Here is a 24,176-nt window from a genome sequence, read left to right as displayed (position 1 = left end):
GTAAAAGCACACAGTTTGCACCACCAAGGACACTAAAAGGAATGTGCTACAGTTGCTAAAGACAGTTTCTAAAAGGTAATTCTAAACTGTTTTGTATTTCTCAAGAGCTAACTCAGGGCCTGGCATAAGTACAATAAATGGGTTTTTTTAAAGTAGTGAATAGCACCATAGATTATAATTTTAAAGCTCGTTCATTGAAATGTTGACTCTAGTCTCCCAGTTATCAAGCATTTAATGAATTCTGGAAGTCTACATGAGATAAAAGTCATTGCTATTTACTGAACGTTTGCTATAGGCCAGGCAGTAGTAACCATTACACACATTACCTAACCTAGTCTTCCCAACCACCTAATAAAATTGGTTACGTTTTTTAGTACTTGTACCATTTTATAGAAGATGAAATGGAGGCTCAGAAAGTTAAATAAGGTGACATAATTAATAAACGTTATTTTGATTAAACAGTTCCCAGTGTTCAATTTTGCAGTTAGGTCACAAATTTGGGTACTCTCACTGTATTATACTAACTCCATTCCCTCAGAGTTATCTATTGCTTCATAATTCAAACACCCTGTTAAGTGACATTTGCTCACTTTGACAGGTATATGGTCTCTGAAGACTAAGGAAGGTTTAGTTGTACCTGTTTACATCCATACTTGTCTATAAGGAGGGACCACAGGTCTTCCCTTGGCCGATAACCGTACATCTGATTACCATTTCCTCTGAAGTTCATGGAAACCACTCCTTAGTGAGGTTCGTTTTTGCCTTAATACCTGCATAATTGGAAAGAACAGTTAGACCCAATGTTGTTCCATTCTTGGGTGGAGCTTTTTGGTGTTCTTTAACCTACTGGACAAAGTATATTGGGTGTAATGATTCTCTTGGTTTGGTGTGACAGTCATGAATGCTAAACAGCTTTAACTTGATTTCCAAGAGCTGTTGATCTATGGACGACCTGTGTATGTCACTTTAATAGCTAGAAGATCCAGTAAGTTCGCTGGGACCCGTTTTCTCAAGAGGGGTGCAAACTGTGAGGTAAGATGGGAAAACAACAACACTGCTGGCGATTTAACTTTTTACATCAGCTTTGCTGGCAGGTGAAGCAAAGTGGAATTTTAGAAAGTGGAATTTCTTAGTTTGGGACATTATCAAGAGAATAATGAATTCTCTAGAGTATCGGAAACTTGTGAGAAATATGACTAATGTACAGATATTCTGAAAAATCAACTATCTTAGAGTTATGCAATACCTTAGGGGGTTATGAAATGTCTAATGTTTTGGAGGATGAGTCATTTCTGTAATATATGAAAAAATGTAGTACATATTTAGTGGAGAGACTAAAATAGCAAAGCACCTCCACCCAAGGAATAAATGGAGGGGAGCACTCATTGGAAATGCATCCTTGATAAGAAGACTGAGTAGAGCAAGGCATGGGAAACCCTTTACCCCCTTCCCTCTGCTTTCGTTTGGCTCAAGACAGACTCCTTCTCTACTCATCCCTAGAAAATAACAACAAATTTATCTGTCCTGCCTTCAGTCATGTAATGTCCTTTGAGTGTTCCATCTCTCTTTGCAACAGACAACTTGAATCTTAGGCAGATGTGTGATTGAGTAGACAGATTGAGCAAGACATTGGGTTTTGATCCTGCCTTAAAATAGCAACATTTGTTCTTAAAATTATATCAGCAGTGAACATAGTTATAACTGGTGCTTTAAGAAAAAAGCAGAATTTTGCAACTCTATTTTTTACTTTTGAATATTTCAAGGGTAATTAAACAGGTATATTATTAATGCCTCTAAAATTATTCTTTGTCATATCATCATATACTTTTATAGGTAAAGCTATCTCAAGATTTTTTTTTTTCTCTCCGTCAGACATCTTTTATTGGAATCTCTTTCTTTTGTCCTTTTATTCCTCCTTGGTCTTCAGAATTGAATTCTTATATTTCACTGGTCTTCCTAACCTCCTGTATAATTTCATGTGATTGGTTTTTTTTGGTCTCCTTCTCTGCCATTTATATCACTCAAGCTGTTCTCTATCTATTACTTGTATTATTAGCTACTTAACTTGATTTTTCCCTTGTCTATTCTCTGCTATTTTTAATTGCTTCCTTTATTGCATTTTAATGATTTTCCTTTTTTTAATATGCACATTGAATGTTGATCAACGTTTACCTCTTTTAAAACATTCTAAGACTAAGAATTATATTTTCATTGTGTACTTGAAATTTTTTCCATTAAAAAATTCTAAGGATATAAAATATTTTTAAACGCACCTTTCTTTCCAGGGTGATGTTGCAAATGAAGTGGAAACGGAACAAATACTCTGCGATGCTTCTGTCATGTCTTTTACTGCAGGAAGTTATTCTTCTTATGTGCAAGTTAGAGGATCAGTTCCCTTATACTGGTCTCAGGACATTTCAACTATGATGCCTAAGCCACCTATTACATGTGCGTGGAACAGTCTTTTTTTAATAGTAACTCTTCTTTACCCACATTTAGAGATAATGAACTACTATCACAGAAATCTCATAAATGCTTGGGTTTTAATGAAGTTTTAGTACTGAAGAGTAGATCATTTAGAAGAAGGACTACTAATATTTTTATGCAGTAACTTTTATATATGTATTTTTAATTTTGGCCACTAGTAAATTATTTATATTATAAAATATAAATGTAATTATTTATATTCAGAAATGTAAGAATCATTCAAATTCAATAAATACATGAAGAATGATTGATAAGCTCGAGAGGAATTTGAGACATGAAACTACCAGAAGATTAGTTGAATTGCATTTCTTTAAACATTATAATGCAAAACAAAACACTGTACTTCTTTTATTCTTTCTTTACAGTTTTCATTCTGGTACTTACTCATTTTTTTTTGTCCCCCCCAGTGGATCAGGCAGATCCATTTGCCCATGTGGCTGCTCTTCACTTTGACCAGATGCTTCAGAGGTTTGGCTCCCCCATCATCATCTTAAATTTAGTGAAGGTATGACGTGCTATCTGTTTGGTTATGAAATTCAGTTACACTGGACAACATGGAGGGGTTTAACAAGCCTGCCTTACCTCTCCCCAGAGGAGAGACTTGTGGATTTATCATGCTATGATGGCTCACGGTGTCTGAGCCTCTGTCCTTTGGCCTCTGATTCCATGTGGCCTCTTCCCTGGGTACGTGGGAGAATCCGTGGTGTGTTCCCTAGGGAAGAGAGCAATGAGCGTGTCAGTCTCCTGATTTTCTGGGGTGAACTAGGTGCAGGTGAAATTCTGCCTCAGCTTCTAGGACAGCTTGGAGAAGGAAGCATGGAGGTCAAACAGCCACAGCCTAGCCTTGATACAACCACTTCGTTGACCATCCACAAGATCTGCTGGGCAAGATAATATGTGGTAGTGGGATCTAAAGACTAGATTCAGAAATTGGGTGTGGTTGTAGCTCAAGGATCGGGTGGACAGAGTGGTGGCCTGGCTTCATAATTCTGTGCTTCCTTGTCAGAGTACACTGGTCAACGTATCTTGTGTATATGAGTAGGCAGTCAGGTCAAAGGCCGGGGTAGAGGGCAGGGCGACTAGATAAGAAGAAATGAAAGGAATCCAAATCGGAAAAGAAGAAGTAAATCTGTCACTGTTTGCAGATGACATGATACTATACACAGAGAATCCTAAAGATGCTACCAGAAAACTACTAGAGCTAATCAATGAACTTGGTAATGTAGCAGGTTACAAAATTAATGCACAGAAATCTCTTGCATTCTTATACACTAATGATGAAAAATCTGAAAGAGAAATTAAGCGAACACTCCCATTTACCATTGCAACAAAAAGAATAAAATACCTAAGAATAAACCTACCTAAGGAGACAAGAAACCTATATGCAGAAAACTATAAGACACTGATGAAAGAAATTAAAGATGATACAAACAGATGGAGAGATACCATGTTCTTGGATTGGAAGAATCAACATTGTGAAAATGACTCTACTACCCAGAGCAATCTACAGATTCAGTGCAATCCCTATCAAACTACCAATGGCATTTTTCACATAGCTAGAACAAAAAATTTCACAATTTGTATGGGAACACAAAAGACCCCAAACAGCCAAAGCAATCTTGAGAAGGAAAAACGGAGCTGGAGGAATCAGGCTCCCAGAGTTCAGACTTTACTACAAAACTACAGTCATCAAGACAGTATGGTACTGGCACAAAAACAGAAATATAGATCAATGGAACAGGATAGAAAGCCCAGAGATAAACCCATGCACATGTGGTCACCTTATCTTTGATAAAGGAGGCAAGAGTATACAATGGAGTAAAGACAGCCTCTTCAATAAGTGGTGCTGGGAAAACTGGACAGCTACGTGTAAATGAATGAAATTAGAACACTTCCTAACACCATACACAAAAATAAACTCAAAATGGATTAAAGACCTAAATGTAAGGCCAGATACTATCAAACTCTGAGAGGAAAACATAGGCATGTACACTCTATGACATAAATCACAGCAAGATCCTTTTTGACCCACCTCCTAGAGAAATGGAAATAAAAGCAAAAATAAACAAATGGGACCTAATGAAACTTAAAAGCTTTTGCACAGCAAAGGACACCATAAACAAGATGAAAAGACCACCCTCCGAATGGGAGAAAATATTTGCAAATGAAGCAACTGACAAAGAATTAATGTCTAAAATTTACAAGCAGCTCACGTAGCTCAATATCAAAAAAACAAACAACCCAATCCAAAAACGGGCAGAAGACCGAAATAGATATTTCTCCAGAGAAGATATCCAGATTGCCAACAAACACATGGAAGAATGCTGAACATCACTAATCATTAGAGAAATGCAAATCAAAACTACAATGAAGTATCACCTCACACCAGTCAGAATGGCCATCATCAAAAAAATCTACAAACAATAAATGCTGGAGAGGGTGTGGAGAAAAGGGAACCCTCTTGTGCTGTTGGTGGGAATGTAAATTGATACAGCCACTATGGAGAACAGTATGAAGGTTCCTTAAAAAACTAAAAATAGAACTACCATACGACCCAGCAATCCCACTACTGGGCATATACCCTGAGAAAACCATAATTCACAAAGAGTCATGTACCACAATGTTCATTGCAGCTCTGTTTACAGTAGCCAGGACATGGAAGCAACCTAAGTGTCCATCATCGGATGAATGGATAAAAAAGATGTGGCACATATATACAATGGAATATTACTGAGCCATAAAAAGAAATGAAATTGAGTTATTTGTAGTGAGGTGGATGGACCTAGAGACTGTCATACAGAGTGAAGTAAGTCAGAAAAGGAAAAACATAATACTATATGCTAACACATATACATGGGACCAAAAAAAAAAACGTTCTGAAAAACCTAGGGGCAGGACAGGAATAAAAACACAGACGTAGAGAATGGACTTGAGGACACGGGGAGGGGGAAGGATAAGCTGGGACGAAGTGAGAGAGTGGCATGGACATACATACACTACCAAACGTAAAATAGCTAGCTAGTGGGAAGCAGCTGCATAGCACAGGGAGATCGGCTCCATGCTTTGTGTCCACCTAGAGGGGTGGGATAGGGAGGGTGAGAGGGAGACGACGCAAGAGGGAGGAGATATGGGTATGTAAGTATACATATAGCTGATCACTTTGTTATAAAGCAGAAACTAACACACCATTGTAAAGCAATTATACTCCAGCAAAGATGTTAAAAAAATCAGAAACCAATAATAAAATAATACTGAATTCTATATTTTAAAAACAAATCATGGCTGTCTCTGTTGCAATGAAGTGAAATGGAAGAATCTCATTCTGTGGCCAGGAAAACTCTGAGTGTATGAAAAGCAAGGGTTTTGTTATATTATGTTTGTGGCAGTTGGCCGACAAACTAGTAGTATCTGAGATTATTCTGAGAAGTCGGTTAGTAAGTATAATTCAATTTAATTAAAAACCAAGTAATCCTATGTCCATTTAGTCCACCATTTGACAAGCAGTTCTGAAGGTTTCCTTTGTGCCAGGGCAATCATAGAAGCAGTGGCTGCCTTCCCAGGGCTACCAGTCTAACAGAGGAGATGGTGAAGTGATGCAGAGGTACCGACACTGGGTTACGATGCTATGAGAGCTTATAAGGGGAAAGAAGTCTTCCCTGAGGAAGCGATGAGTCAGCTCAGCCTGAACGAAGAGGCATTAACAAGGCCAAGAAGAAAGGAAACAGCAGGTACAAAGGCCCTGAGACAGGAGGGGATTTGGTGGATTTAAGGAAGAAAAGGCTTGTCTGGCTGGGTCCCAGAGGATGAGGGAGTTATGCCAGACATGCAGAGCCTTGTAGGGTGTGTTAATGAGTCTGGTCTTTATCCTGACTTTCCAAAACCATTGAAGGTTTTGTATGGCTGAGAGGATAGGTGATCAGATTTCTGTTTTGATAGATTGTCCTGACCTCAATCTAGAGAATGAATGGATTGGTCCAAGGCTAAAGTCTATGTTGGAAGACCACATAGGTGGCTGTTAGAATTATCCAGAAAAGGGTAACTGGCCTAAACTCGGGTGGTGTGGTAGAGGTGGAGAGAAGTGGACACAGGCAGTAGACTCAGTGATGAGCTGGGTCTGATATGAGGGAGAGGGAGATGTCAGGCTTGATTCCTAGGTTTCTGGCGAGTATCAGGTGGATGGATGGTGATGCCATTCACTGAGCCAGGGACCGTGGACTCAGTCTGTGAGGGAAGATGGTGAGTACGGTTTGGATGTGCTGAGGTTTGAGATGGATTGAGTCCTGTCAGGGGAGCTGGCAAGTGAGTGGCCAGTGTGTGAGATAGAAGCTCAGGAGAGAGGTCTGGGCTGAGATGTGATTTTGTGGCTCATGTGTGTCCCAGCGATATTTGAAGACATGGGCATGGAGGTGATGCCCATTTAGAGGGTTCAGAGTGGGAAGAGGGAAGAGCCTCCAGTCTTGTCTTGAGGACCCCCCAGCTCTTAATGTCCAGTTAGAGCAGGCAGAGTCTGTAAAGGAGCCTGGGAAAGAACAGACAGAAAAGTAGGAGGAAAACCAGGTGAGTGCCGTGTTATGAGAGCTAAGAGAAAGCGTGTTTCATGAGGAAGGAAGGAAGCAATCAACAGTGGCAAAGGCTGCTGACAGGTCAAGTAAGATGAAAACAGGAAATATGCTCCTTGTGTTACCAACACTGAGAGCACTGACTGAAGTGGACTGAGCTGTAGGAGGACTTCCCTCGTCCTGGGGAAATGAAGTACCTAATGAGAAATGAAGAAGAGTTGGTGTTTTCATCAGTATGGTTTTTTTTGTTTTTTTTTGTTTTTAAGAGAGCATAATGCTGTGTTTAAAAGCCTGTGGGAAGGATCCATTTGGGATCCTTGAGAGGTATAAAACACAGGAGAGAGAAAGGACGATCAGGGGCATCATGTGCTTCAGAAAGGAGGAAATCTGAAACATGGAGGGAGGAATTATTTTAATGGGAGGACAGAGAATAGTAAGGGTACGTGTGTGTGTGTGTGTGTGTGTGTGTGTGTTGTGTACGCGTACATGCTCCTTCCTGATAACTTTAACTTCTCCTTAAGGTAAGAGGGACGGTCACCTGCTCAGAGCAGAGGTTTGAGGGTGGTGGAAGTTTCACAGCCTTCATGTATGTGCGAGGGTGGATTGACCAGAGACCTCCAGGAAATGCTAAGGGCTAATTTCAGGTTGGTGATCAGGATTTCTTTCTTTTTTTTTAATTAATTAATTTATTTTTGGCTGCGTTGGGTCTTTGTTGCTGCACGTGGGCTTTCTCTAGTTGCAGTGAGTAGAGGCTACTCTTCATTGTGGTGCAAGGGCTTCTCATTGCAGTGGCTTCTCTTGTTGCGGAGCATGGGCTCCAGGTGCGTGGGCTTCAGTAGTTGCAGCACACGGGCTCAGTAGTTGCAGCTCGCGGGCTCTAGAGCGCAGGCTCAGCAGTTGTGGTGCATGGGCTTAATTGCTCCGCGGCATGTGGGATCTTCCAGGACCAGGGATCGAACCCGTGTCCTCTGCATTGGCAGGCAGATTCTTAACCACTGCGCCACGAGGGAAGTCCCCCAAGATTTCTTAAATTCTGCTATTGCCTGACTTTTCCTGGCAGGGCTTGTGTATGGCTGTGAGCACAGAGGAAGTAGATAATTGGGTTCGTTCAGTTCTGCCAGGCAGGCGTGATGTAGAAAGACAGATAATAGGAGTTTTGGATGTTGGCGGAAGTCTAATTGAAGCAGACCATGAAACCTGAGCTGGAGGAGGGGGAGTGTTGGAGAGGGTGATGAAGAAAGCAGTGCTGTCGGTGGACTGGGGTCCTGGTGAGGTGGGGTGTTTAAAACAAGCCATCTGAAAATAAAAGAGGTTCTGGATAAGAAATGTTGAAGGCAGAGGAGTTACCTGTGGTGATGACTTGATCTGAGATGTGAGGGTGGGAAGGATGGCTTAGCTAGAGTGGAGGAGGAACAGGTACTGGGAGCCGCCCAGGAGCGGGGCACAGACCGAGATCCAGTTGCGGGGAAAAGACCGTAGAACCAAGTGCGAGGATTCAGAGGAGCAGGGTGTGTGTGTGTGCCTGTGAGCGTGTGGCTCCGGAGGAGGGGAGTGGAGAGGAGGGGCTGGGGACAGTGAGGCAGGAAGCTTTATTTCTTCCTTTGTTGCTCTTTGCTTTATGAAATTATTGCATCCTATGAGGGATTGACTTTGTAAAATAAATCATTCAGGTATTAAATACATCATTTTTTAGACTTTGGTTCACATCAGTTCAGAAGTTTCATTTTCACGTCTCTCCCCCATCAACTCAGAATAACATACGGCAATAGGTGGATGGTCCACAGCCTCAGCCTGATATTGAACAGCAGCTATAAGAGACATAATCAAAAAATTCAAAAAGGAAAACTCTAGTAATAAGAACCCTCATGAACACTTTTCTAGTAAGCTATAAGCCATAAGAGATTGTTAGTATAGAAATAAATTATTGCTGAAGCACTAAATTACAAGGTTATCGCTAGAACATAAACATCGACCTTAATTAGTGCATTTTCTTCATATTTTAGAGTCCTTATAGTGTGGTTAAAAGCTATGGTTAAGTGGAAATTCAGTTTATGATGTTTGAAATAATGTATTTCTCTATTAAATATGCAGGTTCAAAATATAATATCAGATACGTGTGGTTGTAAAGTGTTCCTGCCCAGCTTTCTCAAATGAACATTTATTTCTTAATATTTAAAGGGCAGTCAGTGGATTTTAAAATTGTCCTTGTTTATTGTTTCATTGCCATAAAAATCCTGGCAATGACTAGAAAATTGTTGGGAGATTAAGTTGCTGTTTTGTAGAATAGAAAAAAATGTTTTTGTCATTAGTTATTTTATTCATAGGACAAAAGGAGATGTTTATTCAGTTCACTTAGAACTCCTCATTAACTTGTCAAAGAATGTGTGTATGTGTGCATGTGTGTGTAGCATGATATCAACGGATATTCACTCTTTATTCTGCCTCCGTATGAAGTGTCTAAAGTGGAATACTTTTCTTGATTTCTCTTTTGCCCTGTGTTGTGCACTATCTCCTGCCCTCCCTCCACTCCACCATGTGGAGGTTTGAGACACTGCTTGTCAGACATTTTGGAGCAATCCTTATACTGTCATTGCTTCTACTGGGGATCAGTAGGAAGCCAACCAGGGATCTGATGTCATTGTACATCAGAGGACTTTAATCCGTGGTCCATGGACGGCCATTGGTGGGGGGGTGTCTCTGAACCCTTTGAAACAATCACTTGCATATGTGAAGTTTTCATCTGGTTGTTAAAGGGGTCTGTGACCAAAGAAGGTCGATGAAACAATCCACTAGCTAATCCACTGTGGGCAGACAATGCATAAAGCAGATTCTTTACATAGACATGATTGAAAGTTGATGAAATAACCTTATCTGTCTCGTTAAATGTCAGATTTGATATAAGAAATTCAAAAACTTTTTGTTTCTCTAGCTGGCTTAAAGTGCTTTTGAGAAAATTACAGGTATACAATTTAATTTTCTCAGATGTAAAAATAAGCTAAATATTTGTTCATCCCAAACTGATTTAATGCTGTTTTTAATCAATTCTTAACTAATTCCTCCATACATACAGCTGTGCAAAATAGATACCCCTTTTCTGTTTCCTCAGTGATTATCTAATTAAATTCATGACAGTTGAAAAGTAATCACCATGGTTGAAAACAGTGTAGACCTATTTTGATGCCAGCAATAGTACCTCAGTGCTGTATCCATATTGCTGAATTAATTGTTTTTTGTTTGTTTCTATGTGAAGTCCTGATCAGGCTAACAATAAAGTTAATTTTTATTAATCCTTACCATGTGTCATATGCTCTGATAAGAAACTATCATGTTTCATCTCAGTTAAACCTCACATTAATCCTTTAAGTGAGATACTTCTGTTACCCATTTTACAGACAAAGAAATGGAGGCCAAGGAAAGTTGAGAACCTTGCTCAAGGCCATGTGGCTGGTAAGAGGCAGAGCCAGCACTCCAACCACAAAGCTGGACACTATGCACCAGCTCCTCTTGAATGGGAGGCAGTATGATATCTAAGGAGCTACAGCAGGCAAGGAGGTGGACAGTCAGGTTTAGTCCCATGAACGCCTCTCAGCGTCAGTTCATCCAGCCACAGTGTAAAAGGGGAAGACATGGCTGCCTTGGCTACCTCACGGGGATTTTATGAGAGTCAAGTTTAAAAGCCTATGAACGGGATTTCCCTGGTGGCCCAGTGGTTAAGAATCCGCTTGCCAGTGCAGGAGACACAGGTTCAAGCCCTGGTCCGGGAAGATCCCACATGCCGTGAGCAACTAAGCCCGCATCACAATTACTGAGCCTGCGCTCTAGAACCTGTGAGCCACAACTACTGAGCCCATGTGCTGCAACTGCTGAAGCCCACGTGCCTAGAGCCCGTGCTCCGCAACAAGAGAAGCCACCGCAATGGGAAGCCCACGCACCGCAATGAAGAGTAGCCCCCGCTCGCCACAACTAGAGAAAGCCCGCGCACAGCAACGAAGACCCAACACAGCCAAAAAAAAAAAAAAAAAAGCCTATGAAGCCTGCGAAAGCATTCTCCGCTCTGCCAGTTTGGGGATTAGCCATCTAGGCCCAGTTGATTTCTCTCTGGTCCTTAGCTGGCTGGGGTTGGAGGTTCCTTTCTTCTGGTCCTTGGGAAGTTCTCCTTCGCCAAAGTGGAGTGTGGAGTGTGTAGGACAGGCCTGTGTAGGGTGAGCTGGGCTTCTTGGGACTGTAGGAGGTTATGAGGAAGAAATCTGATCTCCTTGAGTCTTTAATGCTCATTATCTGTTGACTGTAAGTCAGTGATGCATTTATTTCTTTGCATTATTTTAATTTGAGTAGGTAGGTTTCATTTTTGTATATTTAGCACTTCAGCTTTTTGTCTTAGTGGCAAAGTTATGTTAAAAGTCTGTTCCTCTGATTTAAGGTAGTTAGAACACTGAAAATGTTTAATTTTTGGTAAAGGAACGAGAGAAAAGAAAGCATGAGAGAATTTTGAGTGAAGAACTCGTAGCTGCTGTGACCTACCTCAACCAGTTTTTGCCTCCCGAGCACACAATTATTTATATTCCTTGGGATATGGCCAAGTACACCAAAAGGTGAGCAGATGCTCATACGTCTGGTTATATTTTCCTCTTCTTGTGATGTAAAGTAGCAGGAAGCTGATCTCTCTGGTAAAGTGAATGTTACTTTTTTCATTTCCTTTGTGAACCGGCTTGAGGGGCTGTTTAACTGCTGGTGTATAATTTGAGGGCTTAAATTAGTTGACCAAATTCTTTTTGCCCACCATTTTTACCATTTAGAAATTCTCTTTGAAGTATCTAGTGACCTCAGAACATCTTTACTCTGCTGCTTTTCCTTAAAGGCATTAGCTTCACTTTTTTCTATTTCATTCTTTCTCCCTGTTTAATCACTTTCTCAGACACCACTTTCAGATTATCTCATGCATGGATGAACCAGTACTAACTCTTGACTGTTTATAGTAAATCCAAACCCCTTAGTGTAATGTTAAAGCCCCATCACCTGGTTGGTTCCAGAATGCATAACTTCTTCTTTATTCCCAGGGCTGTTCTGTTCCTGAAAAGCTAACCTTCATGTTCTGTCCCCAGTGCAGCAGCCAAGGTCCAATTCTGGAACCTTTGTTCCTGTTGTTTCCCCCTGCCCTCCACTGGCTGCTTTCCCACCTCTCTGTCAAGATCTGATTCAAAACTCATCTCATCCAAGGAACTTGCATTCATTTACTAGGGGTCATACAAACATTAGGTTCATATTGAGGTCTCCGTTATTTTTAAATGTCACTGTATTGTTTTGCACTTGACTCATTGTACTTTTTTCTGAATCATTTTATGTAGTTAGATACATGTACATGTGCGCACACAGAAACATACACACACACACACACACACACACACACACACGCACACACACACACACCTTCCCATAGTATAAGCCTGGTTGCAGGTTGGTGCCATCAGTAGTAATTTATTTTCCAGTGTTTTCTTCCCCTTCCACTGCACTGTGCATTGTGCTCTCTTCACATTTCATGAATCCATATTTAACTGACTGCACCCTTGGGGAGTGAAAGGCTTTGGGAAAAGCTCTTGCAGGGGGATGTCATGTGCCGAGTTTAAGGCTTGCCAATAGTTGCTATCGAGTTACAGGCCCTTCATGTCTCCTTGTGCCAAATCTTGCTAGTTATTGAGTACACATTGCATTCTAGAAATTAATTCTTACAATGTTCCTATTGAGTACAAACCAGAGATTTTAAAAATTAAATCCCTGAGTATCATTACTGTAGACTTTGCTTTAGATGTGAGAATAAATATGTATTAAGACGTGGGCTGTTCTCACTTCTCTCATTCTTCCTCCTTGCCCTCAGCAAGCTGTGTAATGTTCTGGATCGCCTGAACGTGATTGCAGAAAGTGTGGTGAAGAAAACAGGCTTCTTTGTAAACCGCCCTGATTCATACTGTAGCATTTTGCGGCCAGATGAAAAGTATGTATGGTGTTTTAAAACCTAAAAGAAATCAAGAATTTTGCTCTTACAGATAAAAAATATTCTAAATATGAGCAGTTTGACTCCTTGGAAGATGGATGACTTTATTCCTTTGGGGAGACAAGACACGCAGCCCATGTGACTGTGGAATGAACGTTCACGATGGCATGCAGTTTCCTCTGCGGGTATATACCCTGAGATGGAAGCCATGGAATCTCTTGCTTCTTAGAATAAACATTACGTAAAATATTTCTGTAAAGTAAAATTTTCTGTAATGAATTCTATTCTTCAGTATTAAATAGGAGCAGGAAAAATTTTCTAATAAACCAGTGTATACGTTAGTATTTAAACTAACATTTTAATGAAAATGTATCATTGTATTATAGTTAGTTGCTCACAAGTCTTTCCTCATTACTACTTTGTGAGCACCTTCAGATCAAGCAAATGTGCTTTATTTATCTTTTAAGGGACCAATATTATATATTTCCAGTATTTTATTTTCAGTTAGTAAAGTTAACTATAATGGTACACACACACACACACACACACACACACACACACACACACACACACACACACAAAGCAAAAACAAAAAACAACCAACTACTAACGTGTACATCTTTGCAAGTAATCCTTTTGTTATAGTTTGAATTTCGGGGCACCTGTGACCAGGGTCCCCAAGACCACTCCCAGGCTCAGTGATTCACTAGGAGAACTCAAAGGACCCAGCATATTGTTGTTCTCTTGGCTGTGATTTATTACTACCAAACAAAACAAAGCAAAATTAGCCAAGGGGAAAGGCACATGGGATGAAGTCCAGAGGAAATCAGGGGCATGCTTCCAGAGTCCTCTCCTGGTAGAGGCACACAGAGAGCGCTAATTCTCCCAGCGACTTGTGATGTGTGTGTGAAATGTCGCCACCCAGGGAAGATGATGAAAGACTTGGTGCCAGGGTTTTTATTGGAGGTGGTCCTATAGGCAGCCTCTGCCTGGCAGCTTCCAAAATTTCAGACTGGCAGAAGGAAAGAATGTTCAGCAAACCACGTTGTTTCTACAGACGGCTTAGGCACATTGAGCCACTCTTGTCTGTTCTGGGAATGGTGGGAACTGAAGTTCCAGACTCCAGCCACGGGCCAGCCTTGTAAGCAGGCCTTTCTGAGGATAGCAGTCAGGCCTGCTGGGTTATTTTCTTCACTGCACCTTGTTTTAAATAATTAAAATATTTTAAATAATTAAAATAGTAATAGCATTATATAGTACTTACGTAATAAGAACATTTCCCCAGGCATTCATTAGCACGTGGAGAAAGTATGTAGGAAAGAAAATAATAAGGAAGACTGTAAAAACAACCGAAGGACTGTAACAAAGCCCCATGAAGAAAAGCTGGAGGAGGTGGGGCCTCCTGAGGTTGAGGCGAGAAGGATCAGGCTTGGAAGATTTTATTATAAAGTTGCCCTGCAATTATTAGTCATGTCTGTAGAGACCAAACAGGAAATGCGCTTAAATTAAAGCACGAGAGATTTTGGTTGAACATGGGTGACAAAATGCTAAGAGTGTAGGGCTGGAGCAGGTTAAGATGCTCCTTTCCTGGTCTCCCTTTAGAGCATGGATAGCATTCCATCTCTGTGACTTGCATATTCACTTTCCTGAGAGAATGAAAGTAAACTGAATCAGCTGATTATTCAGGGGCATTCAGCCCTATTACTTTGATTCTTAATAAAGAGCTAGTACCAAATATGAATATAGATTATGTTATTAAAAATTTTTAATTAAAGCATGTATTTTTAAACACAGGTGGAATGAACTAGGAGGATGTGTGATTTCCACTGGTCGCCTGCAGGTATAGATGACATTGTATTAATAATGAATAGAATCTGTATCCACAGTGTATGATGTTTTCTGAAAGCAACCATGGAGAGAGATACTGCTTATTGAATGCAAAATTATTAATCATTTGAGAATGAGGGGTTTTTTAAAAATATGTTTATTTATTTTTGGCTGCGTTGGGTCTTTGTTGCTGCACGCTGGTTTTTTCTAGCGGCGGTGAGCAGGGGCTATGCTTCATTGTGGTGCACGGGCTTCTCATTGCGGTGGCTTCCCTGTTGTGGAGCACGGGCTCTAGGCGTGTGGGCTTCAGTAGTTGTGGCATGTGAGCTTCAGGAGTTGTGGCTTGCAGGCTCTAAGAGCGCAGGCTCAGTAATTGTGGCGCACGGGCTTAGTTGCTCCGCGGCATGTGGGATCTTCCTGGACCAGGGCTGGAAGCCGTGTCCCCTGCACTGGCAGGCAGATTCTTAACCACTGCGCCACCAGGGAAGTCCTGAGAATGAGTTTTAAAAGCCTTACTGCTAGTGTTTAACTCTTGTGAAGGATGTGTAGCTGAAATAATAATCGCCCACAGATTTTTTCTATATAGTATAAATTTTGTTATTGGAAATAGAACCATAAACAGAAATGTGAAAAGAATAAATTAGAAAGACTTTGGAAAATGAACCAAATACAACAGTATATATATTAATTATGCTTTAAGAATGAAATGGCCTCACCCACTGAATATTTTAGTTTGTACAGTAAAGGAGATAGATCAGGGAAAAAAGCACGTATTTTACTAATTGATACATGTGGAAAATGTTAGCTATTTTTATCTTGTTAAACTAAAGAAAATAATTCAAATATAGACTAGAGGGTGCAATGATGCTGTTGCAGCAGTATTAAGTGAACAGCAAATATAACCTTTTATAATGAAAAAAATGTTCATTATTTGTTCAGGAATAATACCCTGCCTGCAGCTATCTTCTATTGCTTAAAGAAATCTAAAGTAGGATGGAGGTAGTTTTGGTGACTGAATAATGAATGACAGTTCAAGGTGTTTCTCTTTAGACTGGTGTTCTTCGAACCAACTGTGTGGACTGTTTGGATCGCACCAACACAGCACAGTTTATGGTGGGGAAATGTGCTCTGGCTTATCAGCTGTATTCCTTGGGCTTAATTGACAAACCGAATCTACAGTTTGATACAGATGCAGTTAGGTAAGCCTTATTTTCTGCCTTTCGAATGCTGGTAATGACAGAAAGCAAACCTGATTAATAAGGACTTTTATGAACTTGTTTCTCCTTTCAGCTTCTCAAAAACCGTGTTGTTAAAAGACATTATTCAAATTAATTTGGTAATATATATTTCTGTTAAAGCCTTGTGTATTGTTACCATGGTTTTTATTTTCCTATTTGTGTTAATTATCAATAAACATTATGTACTTTAGATAAATCCAAACTAGTGGGTTTTTTAAGAAATAAATCCAGACTGCATTAGGAAGACAAAGTAATAAGCCTTCATATATTTTGAATTAAACATATAAGACAGATAAAACATTGATTCTTCAGTAAGGAATACTGTTTATTCACTGGCCGTTGGGTCCATGACATTGTGTGAAGTACCATTTCTTGAAAATGCAGTGATCGCTGTTACAGGTCCTCTGAGATAGTCATAAAGGCTCTGTCAAAAAAAAAGTGATGAGCTTACAAATGGCCAGGTCCTCAGATATCACTGCACTAAAAAGTCTTTGACAGGCACTTGAAGAAACATAAGTTTCAAACGTGTATTTCTAGGAAAGAATATGGTTTGTTTGTGACAAGAGCATGTCCTTTTTCCCAAAGGCAATTCAGAGAGAACAGAAAATTCTGTCGTGGGAGGTAAATTGATTTGGCAGGCTGCAGAAAGTTAGGATTCTTTTAATAGAGTTAAAACCACCTTGGTCTGGCTTTGATGGGTTATGCTTTTGGTGCCCCTGCTTTTTTTTTTATGTATATATGTATAGCATTTTCTTTGACTTTGTTGCTTATTAGACCATTACTATAAAATATAATATATTTTGTATGTGCATATACCTTCAAGATGTTGAAGAGTCTACTTGAAAAGAAAGGCTTAGAGGAATTCATAAAGTAAAATACTTGTTTTGAGTCCACAGCTAAGTGAATACGTGTGTAATACTTTGGGTGAAATTCTTTAGTGTTTGTATGTTTTGCTTAGGTTATTTGAGGAACTCTATGAAGATCATGGGGATACCCTGTCCCTTCAGTATGGTGGTTCCCAACTTGTTCATCGTGTAAAAACCTACAGAAAGATAGCGCCGTGGACCCAGCACTCAAAAGACATCATGCAGACCCTGTCTAGATATTACAGCAATGCCTTTTCAGGTAATTCTGGAGTTACATGCATTTCTAAGACTTATCCTGATGTGCATTTTTCTCTTATACTTTTTTTTTTTAAGCTAACTAGATAAAGTCAAAATTAAATATTTTAAAAGTTTAAATAAAACAGTCCGTCACTTAAGAGGTACTCAGTAAATATTTGCTCAGTAAATGAATGAATAAACTTTGTATTTTAAATAGGGCACTTTGGCCACCCATAATTAGAGCTTTTACGTACTTGAGAATATTTGATTCCTTGGCTTCTGCCTTGTTCTGAATTTCTGCTTGCAAAACATAGATAAATTTGTTCAAGAGTGTTGAGTAATTATTTTAAATAGAGTTCATCATGTTAACAATTGTCTAAGAATGTAAATATCACTGATTCTTTTAAATGTCAGCTAGAAATGAGTTGTAACATTAACACTAAATTTTACTCTTATTTTATGACTTGGGAATACTAAAAGAAACAGGTGGTTAAAGTGGCACTTTTCCTGCCTCCATTCTGATGGGGTTTCCAAAACAATAGATAGGAAAGTGATTGTGAGACAGACCCCATGCACAGAATTTGTAAAGGAGGTGCTCAGGCTGATTCCGTGACTCTTGGACTCTTGAACCAGATCAAAGATAAAAACGTTTACAGAATGTAGAGAAGAGATTGGTAAAGAGAGTCTTCGGAGTGCACTGTTGCCGTGCAGTGACTGTCACCCACCCCTACTCCTTCACCTCCAGCCTAGAGAGAACTAGGACTCTGGACAAGCTTAATGTAGTGCTCTGTTGTTGGAGGGACCCCATGGAGCTGTTAGCTTTGGACTGCTGTGTAGCAAAGCTGAAGCAGAGGGACAGGCTGAGGAGAGGGCTGCCATGTTGGGAATGGCCTACCCCCCCCAGAGTTCGTTAGGCCAAAGGATCCTTGAGTGTTTATAGGTGCCCAGAGGTAGGCCTCACGGGGGAGAGTGCTGGCATGGCGTTGGCGTAGGTCCTGGCCAGAGGGACCGTAGCAGCAGGAACCAGGAAGTGATCACTGGATTCCCAAGGAAGGAGTAGCAAGAAAATGCCTGATGTGAGAAGATACATGTGCTCACACCAGGGGAACTGCAGGAGAGTCCCCAGTGTTGGGAACCTCAGAAGAGTGCCTGAAGATATCCATAAAAGAGTCAGCTTTCAACATTTCCTATGCCCAGAGAGAATGCAAAGGCTAAACTGCTACTAACAGTTTGGTATGCTACTGTCCAAGCATGTTAGTTTTCTATGCTATCTAACAGATTACTAAAAAGTTAGCAGCTTAAAACAACATGTATTCATTATCTCATGATTTCTGTGGGTCAGAATTCCAAGCACAGTTTAGCTGGGTTCTCTGCACAGGGTCTCACAAAGCTATAGTCAAGTCAGTCAGGCTGTGGTGTCATTTGGAGGCCTCATTCAGGCCTCCACTTCCCTGCTCATGTGTTTGTTGGTGGAATTCAACTCCTTGCAGTTCCGCATGGACTTGTTCCTTGTAGGACTCATAGCGACTTGCGTCTTCATAGCTGGCATGTGGAAGATGGTCTCTAGAATGAGTCTGCTAGCAAGACAGAGTCTTATATAACATAATGTAATCATTGGGGTGACATGCCATCACTTTGCCATATCTCGTTGCTCAGAAGCAAATCATTGGTCCCACCCACACACAAGCACAATCTGTATCAGTTTCCTAAGGCTGTTGTAACAAAATAATACAAACTAGATGACTTAAAACAATAGAAACTTATCTCACAGTTTGGGGGTAGAAGTTCAATGTCAAGTTGTCAGCAGAGCCAAGTTCACTCTGAAACCCACAGGAGAATGCTTCTTCCTAGATTCTGATATTTTGCCAGCAGTCCTTGGTGTTCCTTGGCTTGCAACTGCAGCACTGCAATCTCTGCTTCCATTGTCACATGGTCTTCTTCCTTTGTGTGTCTAGGTCTGTGTCACATTTCCCTCTTCCTGTAGGGACACCAGTCATACTGGGTTAGGATCTACCCTAATTCAGTATAACATCATCTTGACTTGATTATGTCTGCAAAGACCCTATTTTCAAATAAGATTACATTAATGGGTATTGGGGTTTAGGGCTTCAGTATATTTTTTTAGGGAGACACAATTCATTACACAGCACAGATTATGACACTAAGGCATGAACAGCAGGAAGTGGGGAGCATGGGGGTCACTTTGGAGTCCACCACATCAAGTAAGACCATCTCTATTTACACACTATGGAGGGGTCGGAAACAGGTTGGCAGCCTGGCGGGCTTGGGAGGGATGTGCAGGACAGACCTAGAGGTCCTGGGTGGTCTGGCCCCACCTACCTTGCCATCCTGCCTTTCACGCCATTCCCATCCCCCATCACCGCTCTCCAGACACACGGACCTTCTCACTGTTTCCTGAGTAAGTTAGGCTTCTTCTGCCACAGGCTCTTGCTACACCCATTGGAACACATGACTGCAGTCTTTTGAGCTTTAGAGCTCACTCTCCTTTCACTTCCTCAAGGAAGGTACTCAGTTTCTGTTCTTGTAACGTTCTCTACCTTTGTAGCACTTGGCACAATTGCACTTAAATTGTTAACTGTACTATTAGTTGTGTGTCCCCCCCACCCCTACCGTGACACCCAAGAGCTCCGTGAGCATCTCGTTCACTATGGTGTCCCTAATGCCTTGCTCATGGCACAAGAACTATTTATGGAATGAATTAATAAATGCATGAGTTAATCCATTCCCTGTGTTCTCTCAACTTCCCCTTTTCCCTGAATTAAGAAATTGACAGGACTAAGTATGTCAACCTAATAACATGTAGCCTATCAGTAATGCTCTTAGGCTGCTCAGCTCATGTCTTTCGAATTCACTGAGAATTACGCCCATTGAACAACTCCGGGTCAGCTCAATGTATAACATAAACCACAAAGCCACTATAGACCTTTAAGAGTATTTAGATGTTCCTCTGTATGCATGACTCTTGAGCTGGATTTAGGAACTTTACAATCGAAGTATATTAATCCAAACAAAAACTAAGAGTTAGGAAAGTCAGATTTAGAAATTCAAGCCAGTGGCATACCTTTAAATTCTAGATTTCTAAAGCAAAAATATTAAAGTATTCCCACCATCCTTTGTTATACCTACTGCTGTGGTTCTCAATGAAGATATTAATATTTATTGATGCATTCCAATTGGCTGTAACATGTATTGCAAATAATTGATTACTATAAAAATAACACATGGTTTCACTTGTTTTTATAAATTAGAATGGTTTTAAGATGATCTCTCTAAAGGCATCTCACTGGCTATGCTTCATTGTTTTACTGGTTTCCTAGGGCTTCTGTAACAAAGTACAGCCACAAGCTGGGTGGCTTAAAACAACAGAAATCTATTGTTTCACAGTTCTGGAGGCTTGAAGTCAGAAATCAAGGTGCCAGCAGGCCTGTGCTCCCTCTGAAGTCTTCAGGGGAAGATCCTTACTTGCTTCTTAGCTTCTGGTGGTTTGCTGCTGACCCTTGGCTTGCAGCACTTTAATTTCTATCTCTGGTGTCACATGACATTCTCCCCTCTGTTGTGTCTTCGTGGCATACTCCTCCCTGTGTGTGTGTGTCTCTTCTTATAAGGACACCAGTCATACTGGATTACGGGCCTGCTCCACTCCAGTGTGACTGTATCTTAACAGGATTATATCTGCAAAGACTTGATTTCCAAATAGGGTCATATTCACAGGTACTGGGGCTTAAGACCTCAACATATCTTTTGCGGAGGACACAATTCAACTTACAACAGTTGTGTAAGTTATGTGCCAACAAATACATATACCTCTCGGTGTATGTTATCATGAAAAAGGTTTAAAACTGCCCTGATGGAAAGGGTCGTCCACTCTTCTGCCCTCTCCTATCATGGTTGTCCCTGAATTGGGAGTCATTATTGACACTTAAGGATCAAGTAATGTGGTTTTTTTAAAAAATAAATTTGTTTTATTTATTTATTTTTGGCTGCATTGGGTCTTCGTTGCTGCGTGCGGGCTTTCTCTAGTTGCAGCGAGCGGGAGCTACTCTTCGTTGTGGTGCGTGGGCTTCTCACTGTGGTGGCTTTTCTTGTTGCGGAGCACGGGCTCTAGGCACGCGGGCTTCGGTAGTTGTGTCTCGCAGGCTGTAGAGCGCAGGCTCAGTAGTTGTGGCTCACGGGCTTAGTTGCCCCACAGCACGTGGGATCTTCCTGGAGCAGGGCTCGAGCCCATGTCCACTGCATTGGCAGGCAGATTCCTAACCACTGTGCCACCAGGGAAGCCCAAATAATGTGTTTTTCAATAAGATTAGAGCACAGAGAATGAATGTGTAGCTGTGCATGATTAAAAAAGAAAGGAGAACCATTAAAAGACAGAGGATGGTCATGAATAAGTAACATGCACCTGATGGAAAGGTAAAGCAAAATTATGCACAACTGAAAGAGAAACTATTATGAAAGGAATTATTTTATGAATAATGTGGCTAAAACAGACTTCTTTATTTTGAGAAGCATGGTGTCATTGGGGTGTACAATTTAATTTTAAGTTACAATGGATATTATATAATGGTAATATAGTAATAGAACCATTTTCTTTAAAGCACTCAAAATAACTTTGTAAATGTTAATCTCCTCGTGTTATGCCTCTTGGATAGGCAGGAAGGTACTTGAAATTAGGTTGTTAGGAATTTTATCCTTGGTTCATATAGACAGATTGATGCTATGTGGGTCACCCACCTGACTCCCTTTCACGCTCATTTTGATAAAACCTGTTCTTGAGGCTTCACATATTACCATCTTCTGGGGTTTGTCTCTAAGAAATGTCCATTGATTTCTAATATAACTGGCTACATAAGCAGTTATAGGACGCCAGCAAGGAAAGGATAGGTACCTAGGTACTCCCTTTGGATATTAGGAAGAACTTTATAATTATAATTCACTGAAGGACCCTGTCAAGCTCTTTCTAATTTTTTTTTTTTACATTTATATTTGAGTTAAGCCTGACTTTTTTTTTCCCTGAAGCTTGTTGAACTGAAATCCTATTATAAGAAAAAAATAAAAAGATAAGATACCTGCAACGGTTAATAATAGACCAGCTGTATATATATATATATACACACACATATATATACATACATACATGCACACAGCTGTAATTTAAATGTGTGAATGTGTGTGTGTGTATCCATGCATGGAGGGGAGCCATGTTCTCCTCAAATAGAGATTAAAAAAAAAAAAAAAGCTTGTGGGGTAAAGACTTCAAAGCTCACCATGCATGGAATGCAGTGATTACAGAAAACAGTGTCGAGATGGCATCGCCAGCATTATGGTAGTGCCGTGAGGTGGTGGAGCAGTGTCTTTTCCTTTCTGCCCACCCCTGAGAGAGGGACATGCAAAGGAGCATCTGAGCACATTTTTGTTTATCAAGAATACTGAGGGCTTCCCTGGTGGCGCAGTGGTTGAGAGTCTGCCTGCCAATGCAGGGGACATGGGTTCGTGCCCCGGTCTGGGAGGATCCCATATGCCGCGGAGTAACTGGGCCCGTGGGCCACGGCTGCTGGGCCTGCGCGTCCGGAGCCTGTGCTCCACAACGGGAGGGGCCGCGGTGGTGAGAGGCCCGCGTACCGCAAAAAAAAAAAAAAATACTGAGCTAGCCTTCTAAGGTCATCCTTCTAACAGCAGGTTTAGAGTGAGTAAGCTATATTTGGCTATAGCAGAAAGAAGACATTTGGAAAATGTTATGTTTTAACAACATTTGAAATCACATTAATAAAACTCTGGCTAAAACCCAACTGTCCACCTGTTCTGCAACCAAAGCCGTTAAACGTGGCAAGAGAAAAAGTTGGAATTATGACCCTCAGTTTAAACTGACTGCAGTTCTCTGAAGGATACTCAAAACAGCCTGACAGTCCTGCTAAATTTCCCTAATATGTTCATTCTTTCACTCTCCAAAGTGACCATTCATACCTTGTCCTCTCTCCCTAAACCACTCTCAGCTGGTATCTTTGCTTCATTCTTCATTGAGAAAATGTCATGGGGCGGGGGGGACTCCTTCTTAGCGCCGAATGCAGAGCCTGTCCTTATCTGCACCCACTGTTTCTACCTTATATCGTACAGCTCACTGCCACATATGTCAGTTGCTCCCCTCTGCTGCCTCATTTCCATTAGCATAAAAGCACACCTTATGTTCTTCGTTGAATCTTTCCTCCTGTCCTTAATTCCACACCCACCACTAGCTAAAGTCCTATTTCTCTGCTCTCCGAAAGCAAAACCTCTTGAAAGAGTTATGTGCCCACCTGTTTCCTCTCGCATATCCTGTTCTCTCCACCTGCCTCACTGGGCCTCTGCCCTGTCATGCCACCGAACCAGTGCTTGTCAAAATCACCAACAATCCCCCATTGCCAGATCCAGTGATTCCTTTCCTGTCTTCATCTTACTCGGGCTTTCAGCAGCTTCTGTCACAGTTGAGCTCTCCCTCTTTCTTGAAACTCACCTCTGTGCTGTCTCACTCAGTCTCCCTGGTGACTTCTCCTGCCCTATTTCTAAACCTTCCTCATCTCTTTCTATACTTTCACCTTTCATCTTACCCAGCTTTTAAGTACCATGCATTTGACATTCAAATTCATATCTCTTCCCTTGACTCCTCCACTGAACTCCAGACTTATTTATCTACATGCCTACCTAGCAGGCATTTCCTCCAGAATATTGTGGCAGTTTTCTATAGGTGCCGTAACAAATTATCACAGACTTGGTGGCTTAAAACAACACCTGTTTGTTATCTCACGGTGCTTGTGGGTCAGAAGTCTGGGCACAGCATTACTCAGCTGTGTTCTCTGCTTAGGGTTTCACCTGGCTGAAGTCAAAATGAAAGCAGTGAAGTCAGATGAAATCAAAATCGAGTCAGAATGTGGATGCTGATCTGGAGGCCTCCAGGCTCCTTCAGGTTGTTGGCAGAATCCCA

The 24,176-nt window shown here is 40.9% G+C and overlaps 1 protein-coding gene across 1 annotated transcript in view; it reads left to right on the top strand.

The window, feature by feature from the left end:
- The window catches only part of FIG4 (FIG4 phosphoinositide 5-phosphatase), a 130,102-nt gene that overhangs the window by 45,173 nt on the left and 60,753 nt on the right, over positions 1 to 24,176 (top strand). Inside the window, exons 8-15 of the mRNA XM_060030106.1 lie at positions 932 to 1,032; positions 2,286 to 2,448; positions 2,895 to 2,992; positions 11,505 to 11,638; positions 12,919 to 13,035; positions 14,830 to 14,875; positions 15,913 to 16,061; positions 17,059 to 17,225. Coding sequence (XP_059886089.1) covers positions 932 to 1,032; positions 2,286 to 2,448; positions 2,895 to 2,992; positions 11,505 to 11,638; positions 12,919 to 13,035; positions 14,830 to 14,875; positions 15,913 to 16,061; positions 17,059 to 17,225 — 975 coding nt within the window. The remainder of the gene's footprint in view (positions 1 to 931; positions 1,033 to 2,285; positions 2,449 to 2,894; positions 2,993 to 11,504; positions 11,639 to 12,918; positions 13,036 to 14,829; positions 14,876 to 15,912; positions 16,062 to 17,058; positions 17,226 to 24,176) is intronic.

This window comes from Delphinus delphis, chromosome 14, assembly GCF_949987515.2.
Source record: "Delphinus delphis chromosome 14, mDelDel1.2, whole genome shotgun sequence".
Lineage (NCBI taxonomy): Eukaryota > Metazoa > Chordata > Mammalia > Artiodactyla > Delphinidae > Delphinus > Delphinus delphis.
Note: the sequence above shows the minus strand (reverse complement) of the source record. Positions and strands in the feature narration are given on the sequence as shown.